Source organism: Apteryx mantelli, chromosome 9, assembly GCF_036417845.1.
Source record: "Apteryx mantelli isolate bAptMan1 chromosome 9, bAptMan1.hap1, whole genome shotgun sequence".
NCBI classification, from domain to species: Eukaryota; Metazoa; Chordata; class Aves; order Apterygiformes; family Apterygidae; genus Apteryx; species Apteryx mantelli.
In genome coordinates, this window is record NC_089986.1 from 15,095,560 (window position 1) to 15,120,380 (window position 24,821).

Sequence of the window (24,821 nt, forward strand, 5' to 3'; positions counted from 1 at the left end):
AAAACAAAAACCAAAAAACCTTCAGATGTATCTGTTACTTTCTGAATGAAGGAAGTATAGGCTTTCCAACAAATGACTAAATTGTTATGCTTCCTAAGAAACTCGGGGCGGGGGGGGGCAAAAAAGTGATAGTATCCTTTTACAAATCATATCCTCATATATTTAGGATACGCAGAGGTAAGTAGTATATCCTCTTAAATATCCTTTTCCGTAATGGACAGTAGTGTTGCTTACATTAAGATACTTTTGTGTCCTTACATTCCTATTAAAGTCTTGGGACTCCAGGTCCCACCAATTGAAAAATGCCTCCTAAAGAAAATCCACTTACCTCTAAACCATTGAACAACTTATACACCCACCTCTGGGAAAAATATACAGTTGAGTACGAGTTATGTAACTGTTCCTCTGGACTCCCTGATTTACCAGCACTTTTTTTTTCTTTTTTTTTAAGTTGGAATTCAAAGGCTGGCTTTGAAGATTTGGTTATGCCTCTATGAGCAGAGGTCAGGAGAGCACAGCCTCCACCTTTGCCACCCAGAACACAGGCAGTGCTTCATCCCCAGTGCACTCCAGTTCTCTGTGTCAGTGTTACTCCCCTTCAGGGTATGCTGCTGGTTGGAAGTAGTCAAAAGCTTTTGAGGTAGGACATTGAACTTGCATTTATAAGGGCCACAGTATTCCTGTGGGAAGAGTTAGGATGCTGGCAGGTGGATAGGTGTAGAATGAAGAAAGCACACAATTAGGAAACCTAGCTTTTACTTAACTCTGCAAAAATCTTAAATTAAGACAGAACTGCAGAGAACTAATACCTCTATGTACTGAGATAGTTACATACTTGTGTCTGGTATCAGGAAACAATTAAGCTCTTCAAAGCCCCCTAAGCCCCAAGATCAGTAAGTGCATAAAACTGGCATAAGTGCTGTGGCACCCTACTGCCATTCTAGCTGACCTTCCAATTATTTCTCTATGCCAAAGGAGGGCAGTAATATCTTCTCCGAGGCAGAAGTCATCCGTTTATGAACCAGGTCCACAGATCCTTCCTCAATAAGCCCTCAGGCTTTCTTCATTACTGCCATTGAGAACTGTCTTTTAGATTTTTCCTTTAAGCATGAAAAAACCTTTATTTTCAACAGACACATTCTCATCAGGGCAATGACAGAGCATCAGATACAAGACCAATTAAGTCAGAACGTTCTGCCATGTTGAACTGACCCAAAATATTACAGAAGAGAAAATTTTAGTTCAGCTGCCTTCCCCTACTAACACACTGCTTCATGCAACTTGTGGCTCAGGCCTCCATCCTCTTTTATGAGAAAAGGTCCCTGGAGAAATGTATCTTCCACAATGCAATACAGAGCATCCCTGTGTTTAAGTATATATGATTTTCCTGATGTGCTAGCTTGGAGCACCATGAAAAAGGTGTTTTATTGCTAACTCTGTTAGAATACCTCTGTTATTCTAGCACTTTAGAGGGTGACCTTGAGCAAGTTGCTTCTGCTCAGTGCCTCATTTTCCTCCTTGTAGCACAGATAATGTTACTGGCTTCCTTTTTGAAGCACTGGTATCCACAAATGCAAACAGCTGTGCAATAGCTTAGTGTTGTACGTTACGAATGCTCATGTTTCACCAGGCAGACAGCTGATAGGAGGAAAGAGGAGAGTCCAGCTGCCAGACCCAGCTCCTGAGGCCTTGTGTCATTTAGAGAAAATACCGAAATCAGTGCAAGTTAAGCATTTTGGTTCTTTCAGGGAGGAAAAAGAAAAAGTCTTATAAACATGTGTCATCTGAACATAGTTAAGATATGTTGAGCTGGTTTTGAACAGAAATAGCAAAACAAAACAATTCAACATTACTGAACTGATTTCTTCCATCTCCCACAAATTTTCCATTCCATTTTTTTTCCCTTAGTCTGGACAAAAACTAATATTGAAACACTCGAACTTCCCATGAGATGGGCCTTCCAAAAGTTATTTGGGTCTATACTGGCCCTGAAAAGGCTTTGCCTTTTTAAGTAATCTAATATTTCTAATTAACTGCTAGGACAGTCACTGAATATATAGCAAGTTTAGCCACCTTACTCCAAAGACACTTGAACAACACGAGGAGCTGATGCTAGTGGTTCCTGGCTGGGCTTTGCAAAGGAGCAAAATGGATCATTTTCAGAAAGTGATTTTTATTTTTCAAGGGGCTCCACCTTTTATTGGTAAAACAGCTACATTGTTCAGGCAGATAATACGAGCTACAAAACATCACGGGTATGTTTGGTTAAGTGTGAACAACAAATATAAATACATAAGAGTTTATGAGTCATTGACTTAAGAGATGTGCCTATTCTACTGATTTCAACAGGAGCAGAACAAATATCATGACAGAAAACAAAGGGAGCATGACAAGGCAAATATGGAAAGAGCACCCACTGACACAGACGCTTATCAACTTGGACTCTTGTTTCTCAATGGTAAGCATACATTTTTACCTAAGTATCTCGTCCCGACTAGGCATGTAAACACCAGCACCAGCATGCCCATGCTATTAGGACGTCCTCTCACTTGCGCAGCTATTGAGGCCACCAGCAGGATATAGTTATCTTGACCCTCAGTTTAGCAACAGCTAGGGAGAAAGGGTCTGGGTCAAGGTATAAGAGATAATTACAAAAGCATATTCTGCTACCAAGTGCTAGCCAAAGAAGGGAGACTGGGGCTAGAGCCATTGAGTCCCCTTCCACCTGGGAAACATTTCAAATACACTTTTGAGAAGTGAAAAGCTGCTGACCTGTTGTGGTTCAGCTTGACCTCTTCTCCCTTTGCACACAACAAAATAAAGACACTAGCGGTCTGTCCTCAGAGGGGCCAGATGAGACAAACTCATTGATCTCTCCGGAACACATTCATGAATGTGCCTGTCATCCACAAAACCAAGTAAACTAGTACCTGGGAGAGACCCCAGAAACATTAAAGCAGCACACCTCCTCTAAACCCTCTCATTTAGAATTACTGAACACCCCTCCCCACCACTAAAGGGGATTAAAATCAGCCAGCTTCTAGAGGCACACACATTTGTATGTACCCCTATTTTCATTGAGTGAAGATCCACAAAGAACAGAAAAGGAACAATTATACAAAGAAAAATATTCTTTAACAGTATTTCTGCATGTTGCCTTTGCTATTACTGCAAATATTTGTCTTTGAAGATGTTTTTCTGCATGAAAGATGAGATTTACTCTGTGCATGGAAACTTTACAGATTATTACTGCAGACTAACTGCATTGTTTTAAACCTCAAAAAATAAGGTTGCTGTAATAATTTTATATAAAACATATGTACATTATATAATCTGACTCAATTTAGAGATAAATAACAACTTTTTTTATATCTCTGTAAAGATGCTCTGATGTTTAAAAATAAAGTATTTTATATAAATGAAAATTTTCTTAAACTAAAGGGTTTCGATGCCACCAGAAAATGCACATGAATCTGACCTTATCAGGAGGAAAAATATTAGGAGGTGGGTTTTTTTGCTTGCTTTTTTTCCAGACAAAAGCCTATTGTAGCCTGCAAAATGATACAAACAAGAAAGTCCTTCAATTGTAGCTTATAAAAATATTACACATGTAGTTTAAAATCTAAACTGGGTAGTGATGCACACTGGCTTTAGATCACATGCACATGTAGCTTCATTTACCTTTCAAGGTAATCTCTATCTGCCAAGTCTTGCAGCAAACCAATTATAAAGTAGAACTGGGACCCCAGTCTTTTGCCATTCTAATGAACATGATATTGTAAAATAGGTATTCGAGTCGACAGCGCAAGAGGAGAAAAAGATGTTATGAAATGCCAGAGGATTAGCAATTGTAACAAAAGAAAAAGTGACAATTATAAGGAGATCTACTTAGGTCTGTTTAGCTTTGTTTCTGATAAGAATGTCCCTCTTCGGGATACAGAACTCAGAGGTTTGTTGATGGGACACAAAACATTGCTTTAGAGACAGCTCTTGGACCTTTAGTATTTCCAGTGCTTTCTGCATTACCATCTTTATTAGAAAGAAGATTGGGGTATTTTTGTCTGAGGCACATACAGAGAACAAGACAACATACTACAACAACAATCATCTTAAGGAAGCAGAAACAGAACAGTGTTTCCTAATGTCCTTGTCTTCTACCTTGCCAAAGGGATTAGGTGGGTTTTGACTCTTCTATAATCTCTGACCACCAGGAAGCATCTAAGATGCTGCAGCACTAGTTCATATGTCTCAAGGTCTGACACTATGCTTTTACCTTCTATTATTAAACACTGGTGCTCTCACTATTTCTTGCAGAAGTGAGAAAAAACTCAGTTAAGATCCATCATCCAAAGAACAGATAACCAGTAAACTTTGACTTTGTTAGTCATGGCAGCTAGCATGGGATGCAGCCTTCCAGTTTATCCCATGCTGAAATGATTCTACCAGACAGCACACCTTTGAGCTATCTGAACAAGGAGGAGGGATGAGCTAAAAATGTCAGCAGGCTAGAGGTAAACAGATGTTTTAGTGGTAAAATGGCTCAAAACCTCTAGGAGAAAATGAGATATCCATGTCTCAATTTTAGCAAATCACTCATTTCTCAAAACAGTTCCATTTCTAAACATATCCCCAGGTCAGGATTCAATCCTTCCTTATTTCATATCTGCACTGTGTCAGTCATACTATCACTTTCGGATATTTCTCATCTCTTGTTCTCAGGTGAAAAAGCAGGCTGGCTTCTGAATCTATTAAGTAGCTTCCAATCTCCTGAGAATCTGATCCAATATTTGCACTCCCAGAGCATGTTCTGTTACCTTACTTATCTTTGTACCATCCATCAGTAGCACAGAGAGGGGTTAAAAGCAATTTCAACAAAAATGTGAAAATTCAAAGATGGGATTTAACCCAGGAGTCTTGTTGCTCTGTAGCTTCAACTTCCACATCAGCCACACGGTCTCCTTCCCAAAAACCCAAAGCGCTCTGGTCGACAGCACAAAATCCAGATCTGGATCCAACCACCTCCAAAGGGGAAATGCTACCCAAGCAAAGTCTCAGATAAATAGGGTAAGACACTATAAACAAACTACTACTGCATTCCTAACTCCTGCCCTCTTACGTAAGGCAAGACAGACATGCCCCAGGGCATGCACATAATTAACATACTTGCCAGTGCAACAGCCAGTTCCCCATTTGACTTGCCATGGGAGTACAGAGCTAGTCCCCATGCATAGTAACTCCAATTAATCAGAGGTTCTGTAGCCATTCTCCTACTGTAGAGTATAGAGATATGGGGTTGAACCCTGGTGATTTTCATGCTGGCACCTTGAACTTGGCACAGCTGTGTGAAAGCCTGGCTCTTCATTCCCACACTCTTTTGCCAGCAGGGGCTGAGCTGAGAGCCAAGGGGTTCCTTTACTGGAGGAGCAAGAACTGATTTATTGCCTCATATAGCTGTTAACTAGACCCTTCAGGAACAGAATGGACAGTCCAATATATCTTTCAAGGAGAAGGAAGTATCCAACCTTCAGGGGCAATATATACCAGAGCCATACAGGTTTGTCTTATACCAAGGAGCAAGTTTACTGCCCACGCTTTGCTCTTTCTGGATTGCTCGATCATCTGGTAACATAATTACAGACAATCTGATTGCATTTTTCCTCAGAGATACAAAACCTGTCAATTCATTAGACTTGAAGCATTCAGCAGCCACTGGCTGTTAGCCACCTTGGTCACTATTTCTGGTACCCTGCAGCATCAGTATAAATACACAGAGTTCATAGCTATCAGTGGTAACAGGGGTTATTCTGGGACATAGGGTGAAAACCCTGAAGCTTCCAAACCCAAGACAATTCAAATGGTTTTGAGTAGTGCTTTATTAGTAAAGCTACAAGATAACCTATCCTGTTGGGGCCAAATCAGCAGTCTTCACAGAGCTGAACAATTCCACGTGGCTTTGCTAGCTATTTGAGCCAGTAACCACTGATAAAGGACGGGCAGGACATTTGTAGCTGAAATCTTTTTCATGGGAATGCCAGATACAGTGAACCAAAACAGTCACAATTTCATAACCAATTACACTGAGCTCCATGGAAAACCTTTATATCCATTTTTAGTGAGGCAGTACTGTCCTGTTCGAAAATGGTTTTTGTTCTTTAAATTTAAAAAAGGAAGTAAAATTTAAAAATATAGACTCAAAGCATGTTGCTTTGGCTGAGTGACAGTATTTTTTGAAGTGGAAGAATATACAGATTTCCCTATGGGAAACACAGCATGGCACTGTCCTCTATACTAATAAGAAAGGAGTTAAAATGGGGAGCTGGAAACAATGGTTTCTTTCTTCCATCAATTTAACCTCCATACTTCAACAGACGGAAGAGCTACCAGGTTGATTAGAGAAAGAAGAACTAAAAATGACACACCTTTACAGTCCATACATATCTTCTCACCTGGGAAGGCCTTAAAAGCCTCACTTAAATCCATAGTGCCTCCGTGAAGTCAGTAAGAAGTACCTATCGGGGTACCTCCTTGTAAGAACAGGACACAGTGCAAGCGTTCAGCTGAAAAATGTGAGTCTGTAATCTGAACTGCTTTGTTCATATAACCTCAGGTTTTGGCAGGCTTTCATTGTATCCGAGGCAGGACCCACCAGTAAAGTGCAGAGTCCAGGAAGCTTTTGACTGGCCAGAAAGGTAAGAAAAATACTGAGTTCAATCCAATTCAGCACAAAAATTGCCCCCAAAATGGGATTTATTGCAAATTGGAAAAAACTATTTTTAGGGCGCTCCCTTGCGAACAGGACAGGAATAAGAGGCAGATACTTGCATCAGTGTTCCTGACAGGTGGGTGGAGAGCCCAGAAACATCACACATTGTCCTTGCTAAACCATTGACTAATCCTCTCCCCGAACAGAAGCTCCTTATATTAAGAGGGGCTGCCCACAGGCAGTAACTGCAGGAGACAAAACAAATTTACACATCAGGTCACTGAGGGTAAGGGGGAAGAGCAAAGCACTGACCACACCCAACATGTCAAGAACAAATCCAGCTTACAGAATTGGATATAAAATTCCAGTGGAGTCACAGGAGTGGAACAGACGTGGTCCTTACCAACGTTCTCCAAGCCAACAGTCCACCACAATCACTTTCAAGACAGAACACGGCATTAAGGACATGATTTGTTTGGTGTGGATGACCAAATTGCAATGTAATTTCTGGGCAATAAAGGTGACTTCAGGAGGACAAGAGCAATAAGTAGTTGAACACTAGCCTTACCTTTGAGATTACTGAGCATGAATTCATGCTCCACATGAGTATAAACTCATTTCAGTGCTGGTGATTCCAGCTTTTATGGTGCTCTGAGATTCACCAGGACTCTTCCAGACTCACTGTTCCCAAAAACCTTTAAATAAAAGAGGCATTGCTTATAGTGTGTATATACGAAAGCATGCACTTAACAGACCAAGCTAAAATTTCCTACCATTTGACTCTGACTTGCACAGCATAGAAAGCATTGCCTGCACTGGAAGATCCCTGTTTACACAAAGCTCGGCATCAGCCCCAATACCCTGTTCTCCATTTCACAGACAGCAGAACATAAGGCTAAATTCTGCACTCAGTTCTGCTGTCACCATCCTCCTTAAGGTGTGCCACAGAAAGGAAGATTTTAATCAAAACTGGTATTTTCTTATTATAAATAAAGTTTAAGATTTTAAATGCATTCTTTTCTTTCTCTGTCTTCCTATATTGCTTATGACTGCATTCCAGCATTTCTTCAGTATGGAATATATTCAGCATTCAGGCATGTCTTCACTATTTCTGGTAATCTTTTAATCAAAAGAGGTAGAAAATTCCACCCCAGCTCTCATACAACTCTTGCTATTCTTGGATGTTGCACAGTTTTTTTGGAAAAATGCACTATAAATACCATTTAGGAATGAAAGCCTGAAACTCAAGCTATTGAGATGAATCATACAAATAAAATAGGCAGGTAACTCTAAGTATCTGGTGCTACCTTCAGTAGTAATAGGAGGTATTTCTGTCTCACCACACAACCACTTGTTATATATGTACTTAAGAGTCATTTTGAACATGGAGTGGATATTCTGACTTTCAAAGATATTATATAGTGATCTTAATTCAGTTACTAACACAAAGGCCTAAACTACATAGTTTGCTTTACTGTTACCAACTATCTGCTTTCAAAGTGGTATGCAAGGAGGCAAAGCATGAATATCAAAGAAAAGATAAGTCACAACTGTTTGGTTTTTTTTTTTTTTAGCATTACCTCGAAGCAATATAAAAAGCTTTCTTGTTTAAACATTTAAGTAGTTAATAAATGAGGCCTAAAGACATTTAAATATGTCCATTACCATACAAGCACATATTATTTCCATTGTGTTTTCAATTAGGTAAGGCATTAGAGGACCTGGATTTTGCCTACTGACCAAATTATGCATTTACTTATATAAGTGCAAATCTAGAGTAGCTCCATGGGCTTTATTCCAGATATTGACTGGAAGAGGAGATTCAGGACAGGAATTTTTGAACTTCACTGATTTCTCCTTCACTTTCTCAGATGGAAACAAAATGGCTACAATTTACAGTACATTTTTCCACTGTGACACACTGGTGTGAATAAAAAGTGTAAAAATTAACAGCTGACTGTCAATACCACTAGTTGAAAGTGTAGGGCATCAGTTAATAGGCAATACTAGAATACCAGGAGTACTGACAGATAACAAGAACTATGAATTTCAGGGGGGAGAATATATCTAAAAAGCTCAACTTCAACCTTCAAAGAGATCAAATATGCTGAAAGTGTTACAGAAATCAGGTCTTGCTGAGGAAGCTTATTCTGATGTCAACCCAGTTATACTGCGATGGTTTGTTAATATCAAATTAGGAAATCCAAACCTTCCTTTATATATGTATACATGATTTTTTTTCTCCATATCCAGGAGTTGCTGGATTTTCACTTCATTGGCGTTACAGCTGTTTCCTTCTCGTTTACAGTATGTTGGAGCCACTTATATTTTGAAAGGCTGAATTTCTTTGGGATTATTCTAAAGTATCAGTGAAATGGATACTTTCACACTGTAGTAAGTACATCATGTGCAAGAATCCTCAAGTAAAGAATGAATTCATATTGGCTATCCTTTCTTAGCTAAAGTTTCTGAAAACATAAGTCTCAAAATAAGATCATCTCTACAATGAAACTGAGTAATTCTGGCCATCTGGGAATATTTGGGGGTTTTCTGTTTGTTTCTTACTGTTTTAAATTCATTCTTGAAAGATATTCTTAAGCAAAGTTTAGACAAGTTTTATACTAAAGCTCTCTCCCCAAATATGCATTCAGGATTGCACATCAATAAAAGATGAAGCTCTGAGGCCTGTCCTTTAAGGTAGAAGTTTATTCCACTGCTGAATTTCATACAAGATTGATCTTTCAAATTGCACAGCTATATGCATTTTTCCCCCCACTCTACAAATCACAGCCAAATTCCAGCTACAATATCTGGATCCAGATCTTCAGTGCACCAAACCATGATAAACACCCATATATGAGAAGGGGGTGCATTATGCAAAGGGGAAGAGGAAGAGGCAAGGCTCAGAATTCAGAATCTACTTCAGAGAGGATCACATCAGACGCAGCCCAGTGTTGGCTGGAAGAGACATCAGGAGGTCTCTAGCCCAACCATTGATTGAGGGACTATCACAGCATTTGAGCATGTCCACCCTACAAATACCCTTAGCTATCCGGACTTGAGGGGAGTAACAGTGATGGCATTGTATGTTGGAAGCAGCACAGACTTCAAGACTCAGTGACCAGATACGTTTCATTCCTCCTGATGGGGCCTTCTTTCTTGCCAGTCTCTTTTGGAGATGGCATTAAATTCAAGGAAAGGTCTTTATATTAATACTACATTGTCAGTGACTGAGAAGCAAAGAGTTTCCTTCATTATGCTAGTAAAACATTCAGCACTTCTGACTTTTCTTCATAAATCTTCTAAGTAGCTACATTCAGTAAATTAACTTTACTTATCAAAGACAGATAGCTGAAAAAAAAATCTAAACCAGTGATCAATAGAGAGATGAAACAAAAGTCAAAGAACTACAGTTTAAGATCCACAGTTTTCCAAATTGGAAATGCTATTTCATACTTTCCTGACGGCTCATTTTGCCAGTTATTAAAAAATGTCCTTCCTTCTAAAAGCACACACCCTAACATACACAGCCCATCCTCATCCATGTGGCTCAAGGCATACTGCAGTACTGCTCCTAGGCCTTCTAACTCCGCTGAGCAAATAGCCATCATCTCAAACCACAAGATCCCTACTAGAACATGACAACACGGTAAATACACCATTTAATTCAATCTGAAGAAAAAGCTGTAGCATTCAATATGTATCCTGCATAAATATCAAATCAAGTTCATTCAAACCTGGGACCTGGGAGAGGAAACTTAAATTAGCATGATTACTTGTACTCTCTTGATTGGTATAAAGAAAATACTTTAAAAAAGCCAGGTTATCAGAACTATTAAAAAAATCTGTGCATCACTGACAGGAAAATAGTAAATTCTTTCTTCAATCATTTTAGTATAACAGCATTATTAAAATCTTTATACTTTGAGTGAAAGCATTAATTATGCCCATCAGGAATATTTTTCATTGTCAAATTGCCTTTTACCATGCTAATAACACAATTTTTACAAGCAAAGCTTGGTGTTTATCTCATTTATAGGTCAAAAGGCACAGACTAAAATAGTTTCTGCAGTTCTCCCTAAATAACTAGCTTTTACATATCAAGTTCTATGGCACATTAGAAATAAATGAAATTCAAACAGAATTTGAATAGCAAAACAGATAAAGGGGGAAGATAAGAGCAGATAAGAAAAAAATCTTGCTGTAAGCTAAGCCTTTTGAAAAACTGGTTTAAAGGCTTGTGGTTTTTTTTTTTTTTTTTTTTTTTTTTTTAAATTTGGGGGCCCTAAACAAATGAATAAGGAAGCAGACTTGTATGCAGGTTGTTACTCAAAGTGTCCATAGACTAGGCTTGCAGCCATTAGACATATAATGGCATAACAATTTAATGCATTAAAAATAGTTATTTCAAAGTACTCCAACATTTCATTCATGCTAAAAGTAACCTTCACAGCTCTCAAGTAATTCATGGAACTAGGGTGAGGGAATTTGGCTGCTTCTTGTTTATTTTAATAATAGCCAGATGACTAAATCCTCCTCCCATTTTTACAACAGTTAAGCCTCTATCACCAGGGTCCTCTTTCCCCTTTGTCTTTATAACAGGCTGGATTGTAGGTATAAAAGTATAGGAGCACAGACATTTACTTTTCCCTTTTTCCTTCTCATTACAAAGCCTATCAGGGCACAACCACTTTCAGGAACACTGTGTCCACTTCCCCCAGCCATTTGCTGGGGTCAGACATCTGACAGGCTCAGTCACACGCTGGTCCAGGAGTTGCAGGCATCTACCCACGGTATTTTAACAGCTACCAATGAATAGTTAATAAAGGCAATGCAGACTCAGCTATCAGCTCTTCTAGGTGGCAGCACTTCCCAGGCCTTGCTGGCTAGAATACTTGCCGATCCCACACAGCAACCTGAGCTCTTGCCTTCTTTGAGTCCCCCCAGGACTTGTTTTTTGTGTTGCATTTAATATGACTTCTGGTGTCTGTAACAGGAACAGACACTTCACCTGCTCTCAGGCACACATTAGAGAAAATATGCATGAAATGCTCACTTAGTGCCTCACTCCTCCTGCATCTTTCAGTGGGATCAAGTCTGAGGTATGGGAACAAAATGATCTTCACAGCACCCCACTCCAGCAAAGGTAGAAACCCAGCCTCAAGGATGCAAATTCCATTCTCTTCAAACATAGGTGTTAAGGTCACAAATCCAGAGGGTTTGCCTGCTATACACAGATGGTATCTGTATGGAAATGCACAGCTGGGAGTGGTGGGGGAATCAGACCATTTATTTATACCTCCAAACATGTTTTTTTGTGTTAAACTTCAAGCAGCCAGTATGAGAACTGCTGGCCTCAATAACATGTCCTCTATCACATATCACTACAAAAGGTAAAGAGTCCAGCTACATTCCTTCTGGAATATGAGCTCCTCAGAGAAGCTTCTGATTGCCTTGACCAAGGTTCAAATGCTCCCAAAGGGTGGAACTATTTCATAGCAAAAATGACCATGCCACTACTTGGCTGGTTTCCATTTTACAGAAGAAACCAAAAAAAGACTTCTGCATGACCCATACTTTACCAAAGCCATCTGCATTACTTCAAAAAACAAATGTTTGTAAGTAGGCAATACCTGGTACAGGCTCACAACTCTAACAAATATGCAATACATCAGGATAACTCATCATGCACAGAAGGCTTTGATGAGATCTTCCCAAACAGGTTTAGGACATGAACTACTGCAGGGATCACCAAGATCTTTTCTTTTATCAGTGAAGAGAACAGTGCACAGCAATTTCCAGAACTGCATGTTCTCACTTGCAGACCTCTCCTTATCCACAAAGCCCATCCGCTTCCCTACCATTTATTTATTGTCTCTTTTGTTAAGTTTTGATCACAAGTTCTTCAAGGTGAAGATACTGTCCTTTGCCCATCTCTACATGAGGTGAACATAGCATGTGCAGAGTGCTGTGCAGAGACTGCTGGCCCACGATGCTGGGTCTGGCCAAGGAGGGTTCAGAGCAGCTTAAGTAGGGAGAGATGGTTCAAACCACCTTGCTATTCACAAATCCAGAAAATAGCAGGATGCCAAGAGACTAGACCCATTTGCCAGTCCCAGGAGGAGCACTTGGTAGGTATATCCTTACATCCTAGGTAGGTAAACCAGATCTTAGTAGTTTTATAGGACATCATTTAAAGGCCTAGATGCTGCATGACTGTGGACAGCAAGGTTGTGGCTCTCCTGCAAAAACAAAAAGCCAGCTCTCAAGCCTTTGTGCCTGGAAAGAGAACATGATTCAGACACCACAGTAGCACCTGCCTGCCTGGGACAGTTACCTTGTAGAGATGTCCTCTGCAGACATCTCCTCAAAGCTCTGCTACCCTAGGACTTTCTAACAGAAGAGAGCTGTAGACCAGAAGCCCTCACTACTACCATTCAGCTCTCTGAGCTGTTATTCCTGAGGGGAGACCCACTTCATGGAGGATCTCTCTTCAACTGGACACCACTACCCAAGTGGAGCAGGACCACAGCTTGGAAACAGAGACAAGATCACATCCAGATGTCTCTGGGGCACCCAACCATCTTGCTTTAGCTCAGCTTTGTCAGTAAAAAAGGCAGATGGCTTGGCAAGAAGTAGTCCTGCTGTATTCCCCAGCTAACAGCATGTATCAGGTGCTGTCAGCAGCCTGCTGTGCACCCAAGGCAGTGAAACCTCACCAGGGCCCCCAGGATCCAGCAGTAACCTCCAGGGAAAGGAGAACACCAAAGAACTGACCGGGCCCTTGCAGAAGTGCCCAGCAGGTAGCATGTCCCTATTTTCCATGTAACAGAAGTATCTTTTCACTTGTCTATGAGGTGGAGACTTGAAGTGATATGTGTTTTCTCCCTTACCACAAGAAAGAATTTTCCCCGTCTTCAGTACTAGAGAAAAGGGTACAGCACCTTCAGACAAAGGGAGTCCTCCCTGCAGCAAAGCTAGCCTGCAGTCCCTTTCTGCTCTGTCCAGAAGCCCAGGGATATGTTTTATACTGTGCGCAGCTTGACTCTTGCTTGGCTGATTTCTTTTTCAACCTCCAAGTCTGAACAGCACTGTATGACATTCCTTTCCCTGATAACCATCTTTCTGACTGTGATGGAAGAATCTGGCAAATGACCAAGTATTCTTTAACCTCCACATTAACTATTGTTAGCTTTGGCAAAGCCCTGCTCCTGGGATGTCTGGAGTGGTATTGCTTACTGCTGCAACCTACAGGAACTGCTGTAGTGGTGAGTTTCGGAGAACAGGGATCAGGTAGCGGAGGCAAAACAGTCCTCATCCACAGTCCTCCCTTTCCCCATTGCCTAATAAACTTTGGGAGCAGCTACAACTTTCAAGCTTTTCACTCTTGGAAAAGGTTTGGAGGTAGTGAACGTGCGGAATGGAACAAGTCAAAAAGGCTGAAAGTTAAGGCAAGGCCAAATATTGCTTTTAGGCTAGGACTTCAGACCACTGTGAATCTGCAATGCTACCGCAACACCTCAGAAAGCTTCAGGGATGCATGCTGGCTGCACGACCATCTCCTCCCTGGCCCACACCAGGACCCTCTTGCCTGCACTGTTACTGCAACAGTCCTAACAACTGCAAAGTCCTTACTCCTGCTCCTCACTGCATAAATCTAGGGTGAATACATCTCCCCCCTCATTCTCATGAAACAGTCTAACCAGTACAATCAGTTATAGCTGCCCTAAACAGCTCCAGAGACCTGTCTTTAGCCCTCTTTTTACAGAGGACTGTGGGCTTTCCAAAGCATCAGCATCAGCCACATTGACAACCAAGTTGTCCTGGGATGTCAAATCCTAGACAGGAACCTCCATACCAGTCACCAGGGGCAGCTAAATTCAGGAGCTGGGAGGCAGGTTTTCTTAATCAGAGACTTTATGTCGCTTAATATAGCACACACTCTTCCTCCGGTATCTGCATAACACTGAGTTTGAAATGTTCAAAGATGAACACCGGAAAGGAGTGAGGGGTGGGAGAGGGGCTGCAGGAGGAAGCATTTAAAAAGCAAGGGATGACTTCAGAGCAACACCATATCAGGCAATATATAAGCAGCAGTCTCGTAACCAGAACATACAGGACTTGCAATGCGGAGGCTTGCTTAGTAATGAAAATAAAAGGTAATCGAGTACCTATTAGAGCAATGCAGTTGGAAATACACCTTGGATTAGTCAAAAGCTGAATATGTGAAGGGTTTGGGTTGGTTTGTGCCTTTTCTTTGGGGAGAAATCCTGCATTGTGCCTCACTACACATGTATACAAAATAAGTCCCTCTCCTGTGTTAGATCGGTGCACCATTGGCCTCTTCATATTTCTCTAGCAATAAAGGAGTTCAAAAATTACTTCAGTGACAACACAATTGGATCCTCATCCTGAGCAGACTTGAACTGCCATCTCATTTTTCCACTAAGATGACAAAATTCCTTGTGCATTTCCTTTAAGGTCATCTGTACTTTAGACCCGTCCCACTCCGGTAGCTTGATTTCTGTCGAGTTTGTTCTGAATGACTTTCCTCTGCATGGATGATACCCAGAGAGTCTTTATTCCCCACTCCATCCCCAATAAGGAAAATCTCTAGTAAGAGCAAACTACTGACAAGTTTTTGCGAAAAAATAACTCAGGGTGACTCTTGCATTTATCTCACTTCCCCGATAACCCTTTCACCAAAGCCAAGAGCCCTGGTACATTGACTGCTGTGGAGCACATCTTGAGTAATAAACACAAGTATCAGTGGCCTGAGAGGCTGCCTTGTTCAGCTGGTCATTCATTCCCAGCTCAGCAACTGCATCATAATAGATCTGTTTGCACAAGATGGGAATTTGGTGACCCTTTAGCAGGTGCTGCTTTTGCCCCCAGGTAGTTGGTAGGTGGATATGTTTTATTTTCTTTCATTTTATTGCAGATGTTAGCTTTCTTCCCTGTGCACAACTCCTCCAGTTAAATTAGTCCCATCAGAAGTTCCACAGAGCCTCTCGCCTGCTTGTGTAGTGCATGACAAGGCACATAATGTGTTATTTTTAAGTCACAGTCCATTTGTTTTGCATCAAGACACATACCAGTAGGACCTGCACAAAGGGTAAAGGTGTCCCATCTCAGGTTAACTGTGAAAACACTGTGAATATCCAAAAAAATCATGGCTAACATGACTGCTTTAAGCTTCTGGTCTAAATCAAGCCTTTGAAGATGCTTTATTTTTTCCTCCTCTCAAAAAAAAAAGAAAAAGAAAAAGAAAAAGAAAAGAAAAAGGCACTTACCTGTGCTCAAGCCCTGGTAATTCTATTGATCACTGCCCACAATCCACTGTACTTTATAGGACATGCTGCCTCCATATGATTGAAATAGCTTCCTACCTTAATCAGCATATAATCAGATATTCCCACACAGGAGAATATAGCCCTGATTGACAAGTTAGTTACAAAAATAAACCTAAGGTTTAAATATAGCTTGCTCAGCTCCCTGGAAAGTACGTAGTATTGTGTTATACAAGTCTACCATCATTTTCCTTGAATTAATATACTCCATATTCTCCCTCTGCCTTGATCTCTATCAATTAAATAGCTACCAAAATTGTGTTATACAGAAGAGCTAGCAGCTAGGGTTAGGTGGGAATGACAACTAGCCTTGCCACTGCATGGACTGACTTATCATCAATATTTCAATAGCAATTAACATTTACAGATTTTGAGTTCACATACCAGTTGAATGTATGATGTCTGATGTAATTGTAGAGGTAGGTAGGTAAATAAGTGTGCAGGACTAAACATATGTATATAAAAAATTTTGTATGCCCAGCAGGAATGGATGTATCTGAATGAGATATACGTCTCTCTGTATGCAAACACACAAGCTAGACAGCCAATATCTAATGATTCCCTCTTCATAGGGTGGGCAGTTCAATAGCACAATACTCATTGTATTTCTTCCAATCTATCAGCACGTTCTGATGTGTTAAATATGCAGCGTAATGAGGGCACAGCTCTATAGCCCTGCTCTTCTCATTTCAGGAAAAAAATTTTCTTAAACCATTCTAATTATGAAATGCTTCTCATCTGTTAAAAACCTCCCCGTTGCTGACTGACTAAAAAACATGGGATAGACCTCGTATTTATTATGCAAATCCTTAGCATTAAGAAAACAAATCACCGACTAACATCTGCCTACAATAAATAAACAAACAAAATCCTCACCACACTCCGCTACGCAACTGATTGAACATCAACCACTGTCAGCTAAGCTGTGGGAGTTGAAAAGGAATCGCCTTGCCCAATTCCACTTCCCTCCCGCTGCTGCAATGTACACGGCACATCATCGCACGGCTGCTCGCAGGCCGGTACGACGCGCGGAGCCGAGCACTGCAGTCCTTTTGTCACCCACTGCCCCGAGGGCCCCGCCGCCCGCGCCCGCCACCCACCTTTGCCTTCCATCGCAGACCCTCGCGAGCGTCGGCAAGTTGCGGGGAAGTTGCAGGCAGATGCGCTCCCTCCTCAGCTGCTCTCGCCGGCAAAAATCCGCGAGCCCGGCTCGGAGAGCTCGCCGGAGCCGCCGGCTCTCACCCCCTCCTCCTCCTCCTCCTCCTCCTCCTCCTGTGGGGACGGGATTGTCTCAAGCCTCGGAGCTGCAGCCGAGCCCCGAAGGACACCGCGCGAGAAGCGGAGCCCGCCCGCGGAGGGCGGCGCGGAGGGGCCGGGCGCGGCCGCGGAGGGCTTTACCTGCGCGGGAGCTGTCCCTGGCCGAGCGGTGCTGCGGGGGCGAGTGGCTCCGCGGCCCGCCGCGCTGCCTGGCGCCGCCCGCATGCGCGCACTGCCCGCGCCCCGCCCTCCGCGCCGGCTCCGCGGCCCGCACCGCACCGCACCGCACCGCGGCGCGCCCGAGCCCGAGCCCGAGCCCGAGCCCGAGCCCCGCCGCCAAGAGCGGGCGCTGCGCTGGATTTTTCCAGCGCCGGGCTCCGGGCTGAGGTGCCAGTGCCGGGCGCTGCAGGGCCCCAAGCGCTGAGCCCCAGCGCGCCCGGAGTTGGCCTTCCCCTTCCCGCTCACCTGGGCAAGGTGCACAGCCTGCCAGCTGCACCCCACTTCCAAGCAACCATGAGGTGCTGACTCTCTTGCTTAGGAGACACTACTGGGTTATGCAACACAGTAAATGCCCACTTATTTATTAGAGTCCTAAAGGATGGCCGTATGCCTGAATTTGGCACATAAATCATCCATCCCCTGGATACATAAAGAGATATCATCTGTGCAGCAGAACACAAAATGCACAGTCCTGGCTGAGGCCTATGCACTGGCTGATTTCCACAGGTGATATGTGCATGCACTTTTGCACATGGCCTGAAACAAACCCACTGGACCACAACACTCTGATTAGGGCAGAAGGGATCATTCAGCTGACTCTAACCAACCTCCCTTTACCATACAAGTCAGACCAAGCCCACAATACCTGCAGAGTTGGACAGCGTCTCTTAGGAGATGCCCAGACTAAGCTTAAAGCCTTCCCTTGGTGTGTTGTTTCAAGATTAATTATGCTGACTCATAAAACATTCACCTTATGGCTAGTTTTTGTTTTCCTGCCTTTTGCATCCAGCCACTGGATTCTGTTCTGCTTCTGACTGCTTGACTAAGTAAGCAGTCCTCTGCTAGTGAGAAGCTGATAAACATATTCATACCAGGGTCAAGTCACTTCTATGTAACTTGCCCAGAAGAAGGTAGACTGAGCTCCTTAAGTTTGTCCCTGTAAGAACATTTGTCTAAACCTGAAATCATTCCTGCAGTTTTCTCAAATCTCTTCTAATTTTTCAACTTTGGCATTGTGGGATGGGTAAAACCCAGTGCCAGCCTCACAAGTACCATGCTTTGTTATTAATCAATGATTTGTGTTACTAAAACAGCAGTTCAAAGTATCCATCATGCTAGGAACTGCACCCATATAGGACAGATGGGTCCTGCATTGAAGTTTTTAAATACAGAAGCAATTATGCTCTGCTCCTATTGTTTTTTCATACATCTTAGTGTTTATATTCACCTTCTCACCTGCAGCCCAACACTGGCAAACCACAGTCAGTTGTCACCTAGGTTTTTTAATGTTCCTTGTAGTCTAAGATACTGTAACCCATCTGCAGGCACACCCTACAGGCTCCCCATCCCCAAGCACAACCCTAAATTTGATTAGGGAAGTGAACATTGCACACATGATCCCATCTTACTACATGGTCCAGGCAGCTCTCAGCAACAATACCTGCTCCAATCTGTTATCATTCCACAAGCTGACATGTCACAGAAGTTAGAGATGTCATACAAGTCCAAGAAGGTGCCACTGAAAATCAACCAGAAACAGCCCAGTTGGACGAAGGCTCACCATGTAAAATTCACTTAGAACTTATCAAGCAGTTTTTAAACTATTTACTATGAAATCATTGTGAAAAACAGTTTTATTTCAGGATCCAATATTCAGATACTGTAGATGAGCTTGGGTCAAATGCATCATAGGGAACTGACAAAGGAAACCTATTCAAAAATTCCAATTAACAAAGATTTGACCTTCAGGTCAAATCACTACTTTCTTCAATTTTTTTCATTTACTGATAGACTCCCGTTTGCTCCATTGCTATAGCTTTACCTGCCATCAGTGTTGAACTATGACAAGACTACACCTCCAAGGGTTAACCTGTGTGTTTTTTCAGGAGTAGAGGGGAAGCTGTTTCAAGGCCTGTTAGTTCTTACTAATGTTCTAAGATGCAATCAAAACATACACTAAAATGCTCAATAGCTCCTCAGCTTTTTTTTTTTTTTTTTTTCTTTAGGGGCAGGGGGAAGGGACAGAGAAGGAAGGTTGTTTTAAAAACTTTTGGAATCCAATTATTAACTCTACAGATTAAAACCAACCAGACAAAGCTCAAGGAATAGACTTTTAGTAACTAGTTCTCTATCCATTTTTCTGTGAATCTGGATTCACCACTGACAGAGCCATGTGGTAGGAAAAGAGACTGAGAAGAACTGATGAAGTTGTTCAGAGACTGTGCATGGCATAGGAGGGGGAATACAGCTTGGGAACCAGGCAGCTTTTAGAGAGGACATTAAGGTTCTTAGCACCCAAGTTCAGGAACAACTTTCAACAGGAAGAAGCAAGGGCAAAAAAAAGCACCCTAACTTTTAAGGTACAGCTGGGCTAGTTACCAAGAACAATTTGAGGCAGTATCTGTAATATCAGGCACGGGACCAAGGAACCAAGAGACTTTTTTCAAAGCTGTGCACACTGGAAAGCTAGCAACCATCAATAATTCAGCTACACAGGAAAAGCTGGGGGAAAAGTTCCTAGCTGCAGGCATCAGGCTGAGCCCCACTGCCATGGGAGTACATGAAGACTGAATTTCCCAGATAGTTTCTTTCCACTGTCCTGAAAAGGAGAGAGATTTTCCTTGTTTAGATGCTTGAAGTGTAGAGACTGCCCAGAATGTTCTTCCCCTCCTTTTAACCTTACAAATATCAAGGCAGTCATGACATGCTGCCCCTGTTTGCAAAGGAAGGTTGCTTTTCTTTAGCTTTTTTTCCTCTTCAATTTGGAAGTCATCTTGATGGAGATAGACATGAATCAAGAGTTCAGAGGCCTCACCCTTGGAGCAAGACAAAAACATTTCTGTTAGTTTTTGCTGTTGAACTCTTGAGTATTTCTTCCTCTCCAGTAACAGCAGGTAGGAGCAGAGTTCAAGCCAGTCAGAAACAAAAAACCCCAACGCACCAATCCACACATTCATTTTCCAATCAGTCTTTCTGGGTCACATCTGGGATGTCACAATCTATCTACAAGTTCATGAGTCCATCACAAGGTCATAAGACCTGTGTTCTTAGAACAGTCAACTTAAAAACCACTCTTCTCTACGCAGAATACAGATGCAGTGCCTTGAAAGTTTCTCTTCTCAGTACAAAAAAGCAAATCCAAAGGACCAGATCCAGTGTATTCTTCTCCCCAGTGCCCGTTCACAGGTCACCTTTCAAGCTACCTATCAGTGGAAAGAATACAATATTGCCTGTTTTGTTCTCTACTTTAGAATGTGCATCCTGCATTAAAATATCAAACTAGCAGGACTAGCTTGAGTTTGGTGACATGACTAGCCCTCAGGAAAGTCAGATCTGTATCTACTGTGGCTTTCCAAGTAAACAAGCATCAAATAAAAATACATTCATTAATGGCAGCTCAGTAATGCACTGAGTTGTTCTCCAAATCACAGCAAAATGGAATGCTGGAGCACTCAAGAGATGCAGCAGACATACTGCCCCTGGACTCCTTCCCATCCACGCCTTTTGAGCCAGAGGGGAAGGAGAGCTTCTAAAGCACCACTCTCTCCTCCTATTCTAAGTAAACAGGGTTGCCTGTGGCGCTTGCCTGGCTTTTCAGCTGTTTTCCTCTGATGCTCAAGTTCTGGGAGTAAGCTGGAGTCATGGTACAAGTAAGGAAGTAGCACAGTCACAGCACAGCCAATCCTGTGCAGATCCCCTCCTCATAATGCCTCAACATGCCCTTGGCTGCCGCCATTGCAAGCAAATCACCATTTGAGAAAGGCAGGGTTACTCACCCTCCTTGTTGTCCCCAAGTGGTTTCTGCAGGGCTGCCAACACAAGGCTTCTTTGGGACCACCTGCACAGGTGTTTTATCAGTAAAGCTCTTGCCCAGCATGCACATACTGGAGACTTGCCCACCCCACCAGACCAATTCACTTCAACAGCAGTCCCTCCAGGTGCTCCCTTTCCCCAGTGGGACTGGGATGACCTGTACAGAGGTAAGGTTTCTACTCAGAGAGCTCAGTCTGGACAGATGAGATGCTGAGAGGGAACACAGTAAGGGCACAGCTTGGCTGCTCTCACACAGCGCCCCAGACAAAGCTGGAACTATTACCCAGACCTCCAGCCCCCAGGAACCTGCTGCTTTCCCCACTGATGGGCAGTGCTAGCCAAAGCTAACATTGTATGTCTCACTGCCTGCTATAACCAGTGCTGCCTGTCCCCTTTATGCACCCAGTCTCCAGCAGGAGCTAACTTAGAAGCGCCCCTGAGCAGAGACAGACATGCTAAAGCCAAGTGATCATTTTGACATCACTGCAGACAGCAAGTCCACATGAGGATCATACCTGGTCTCCCAGCTGCTGCTGCTCCTGCCCATCTGTTACACTGGCACCATGCCTCCTTCTCCAGAGAGAACCTTCATTCATGAGAGCAGGGGCACCAGCCAGCCACAAGGTCATGCATGTAACTGTACACAGGGCACTTCTGCATAAGGACAAACATTCCCAGGAGAGAGCTGAGGTAGCAGGTTGTCAGTAGTGGGATTTCACCTGCTCAGTGCCAATTCCCAGTCACAACCATCCAAGAAGGCAACAAACCCAGGCACAGATGCACTAGCTCAAGAGCCAGGGGACCTGGCTTCTCTACTGAGCTCTACACAAAACTGGACATAAGCCAGCTTCAGTTCTTCACTTAACTTGAACATGAATCTAGGTGCTAATGTCTCAACCTTTTGCCAAAATGCCCAGGAGCCAGCCTCAGCACCCAGATCAAAACTCTTCACAGCCACAGAAGGGCACTTTCCCTGCCCTGAGACCTTAAGAGCTATTAAGAGTTTAATCAAAAAGAAGCTGCATTGAGTTCTGACCAAGAGGGAGGAATAGCTACAAGCATCCATGTTCAGTGTGGGATTAACCCTACGCCTTTTGAAACCAGTGGTGATTGAAAGCAGAACTCAGCCAAGTAGTTCTGAAAAAATCCTACTTTTGAATTCTAGCATCTATTCACAAAAACCAATAGGCATCATTAGCCAACTGTCATCATTAGCCAGCAGAAAAAACTTCTCTAGGACAGAGCAAATACAACCGCTCTGTCCCACACTGGTCTCAGATGTCCATATACCATGAGCTGTACTCAGAAAAGCACAAGCTGAAACAGCAGGTTCCAAGAAAATGGGCCATGACACTGCAGCAGCAAAGGACCTCTAACACCACTAAAAAAAGGAATGAATGGACATAAGAGAAAGGGAGAGTAAGCAGGCTAGAAGCTTGTAATGAATGATACAGGTGTGAATAAAATACAAGGCATATTCCACAACCTGTCATCCATTACCTTAAGGATGATATACAGGCCTTCTGATTCTGAACAAGAAATAAACAACAACAAACTACTACATCATCAGCTGATGTCATTTCCTCATCTCATCCAAATAATTGCTAGAAGCAGAGTGTAAGTGCATTAGGAGCTGGGGTGTAAAATAAAGACAAAAGCAGGCCACAACCTTTGAGGAAACATATAATCAGTTTAATTACGTACAATTACTGATCAAATATTGAGATTAATCAGACAATATTCTTAAAGGAGAAAGCACTAACAAAAGTACCAAAACAAGGGCATAGCTTTGAAATTGTTTATAATTAAGGAATAAAAATTTATTATGGAAGAAAATTAGGAAAGAACAATCATCATTGTATTGACTCTGAAAGGAAGATCCTTTTGAGCATCAGCATTGGGTTTGGTACAGAGTATCATCAACTTCCTGCCGCTCCTACTATTCTTCATAAATATTTGTAGACAGATCTGTTTGTATCAATTTTTGTTAAAATACTGAACTTAAAGATTGTAGGTTTTTTGATTCATCAGGCTGTTAATTTCAAGTCAGAAAAATGTGCCAGATATGAGAAAACTTGAGATTTGTAAATCAAAACTCCCCCAAAAGTATGGAAGTATACCAAAATATACTAAGGTCACTCAGCAAGCAGCTTCCCAGAAAACAGCTGGAAAACCCCACCCAGCTATTTGCCTTGCTAGGTTGGGAGAAAGTGCATTAGGTAGCCACTTGGAAGAAACCCTAACACTCATTACTAAGAGTCTTCCTGTTGACTTTAATGGTAGTTGGACCTGACCCAAACAGCTCAACTCTAAATTTTACCTCTGATGTACTGAGCACCCTGAACTCCAAGTCCAGGGAAGCCAGAGATTCTGTCCTTGCAGCAAGTGCTTAGTGGAGCAGGAGCTAGCTCCTGCTCCAAGTCCAACCACAAGCTTCTAGTTATTCAGTTTAGTAAACAACTTGGTCAACTCCTGTTGCATGGTTCATGATTTGTTTGCCACAGAGGAGGGCAGGGATGAAGGTGTCAGAAGTCTAGCTGTTATTCTAGAAGCTTAAGACATTTGTGTAAAAAAAGAAAATATGAAAATAAGCTGCTGAATGAGGCTATTTAAGCACTAACCCCTTTTTGGTTTGATTAATAAGGTAATTACATCCATTCAGCATGCTTTACAGGCACACACAAAAAAAGACTTTACAGAATAGAGGCAGGAAAATTCTACTGGCAGATCACATGTGGTGACAGCAGGCAGCCTGCCCTCTTAAGAGCCATGTGCTAGAACGATTGCAGAGGATGGACTATTTATCTTAAAATCCTATTACCTACTTGCCTACTTCTATTTCCTACAATAAAAAGCTATTAGCTCATCACTACTCTACAGCCATCAGAGCTAAGTAACATTCATATTCTTTGTCTGCTGTTACAAGAGAAAGCAGCAGACTGACCTCTGCAGAGGCCCAAGTCTCAAGAGGCAGATTCTTTGCCATATTCCTAGCATTTACCCTGCCACATAAAAGCCTTTTCTAGAGATCTGAGCTCTGCCCTCAGACCCCCCAGTCCTGTGAGATGCCCACTAAGAGAGCTATTCAGTACCAGTTGGCACCTTCCAAAATCCTAAGCTTGTGCACATTGTTCCAGCTTTCCTGAGGTAAAGGACTCCTTAGAAAACAAGGAACAAGGAAGTTCCCATCCCCTATCCAGCTCCAACATTTTCTCCACCTGCCTTTGTTTAATCTGTTCCTTTTAATGCTACGCTTGCCAAAATGTTAGAATATACCAAATGCAACAAAACCTACAAAGCCAAAGCCATTACAATCAGTGTGTACAACTACTATCAGTAGCTGTAGTACAGCTTCAGGGAATCAAATCTTTGTAATAATCCAAGCTGAAACTCAGTTTGTCCAAATACAAAAGGCAGATAAGTGCTACTTGATACCAGCACCACTCGACAGCCATTTGACTTGACTGGTCCTGAGCTTG

General features: G+C 42.4%; 1 protein-coding gene across 1 annotated transcript in view; it reads right to left on the bottom strand.

The window, feature by feature from the left end:
- Window positions 1-17,181, bottom strand: part of FGF12 (fibroblast growth factor 12) — a 247,446-nt gene extending 230,265 nt beyond the window's left edge. The window contains exon 1 of the mRNA XM_067301797.1: window positions 17,154-17,181. Coding sequence (XP_067157898.1) covers window positions 17,154-17,166 — 13 coding nt within the window. The 5' untranslated portion in view covers window positions 17,167-17,181. The remainder of the gene's footprint in view (window positions 1-17,153) is intronic.
- Between the last annotated feature and the right edge of the window lie 7,640 nt (window positions 17,182-24,821).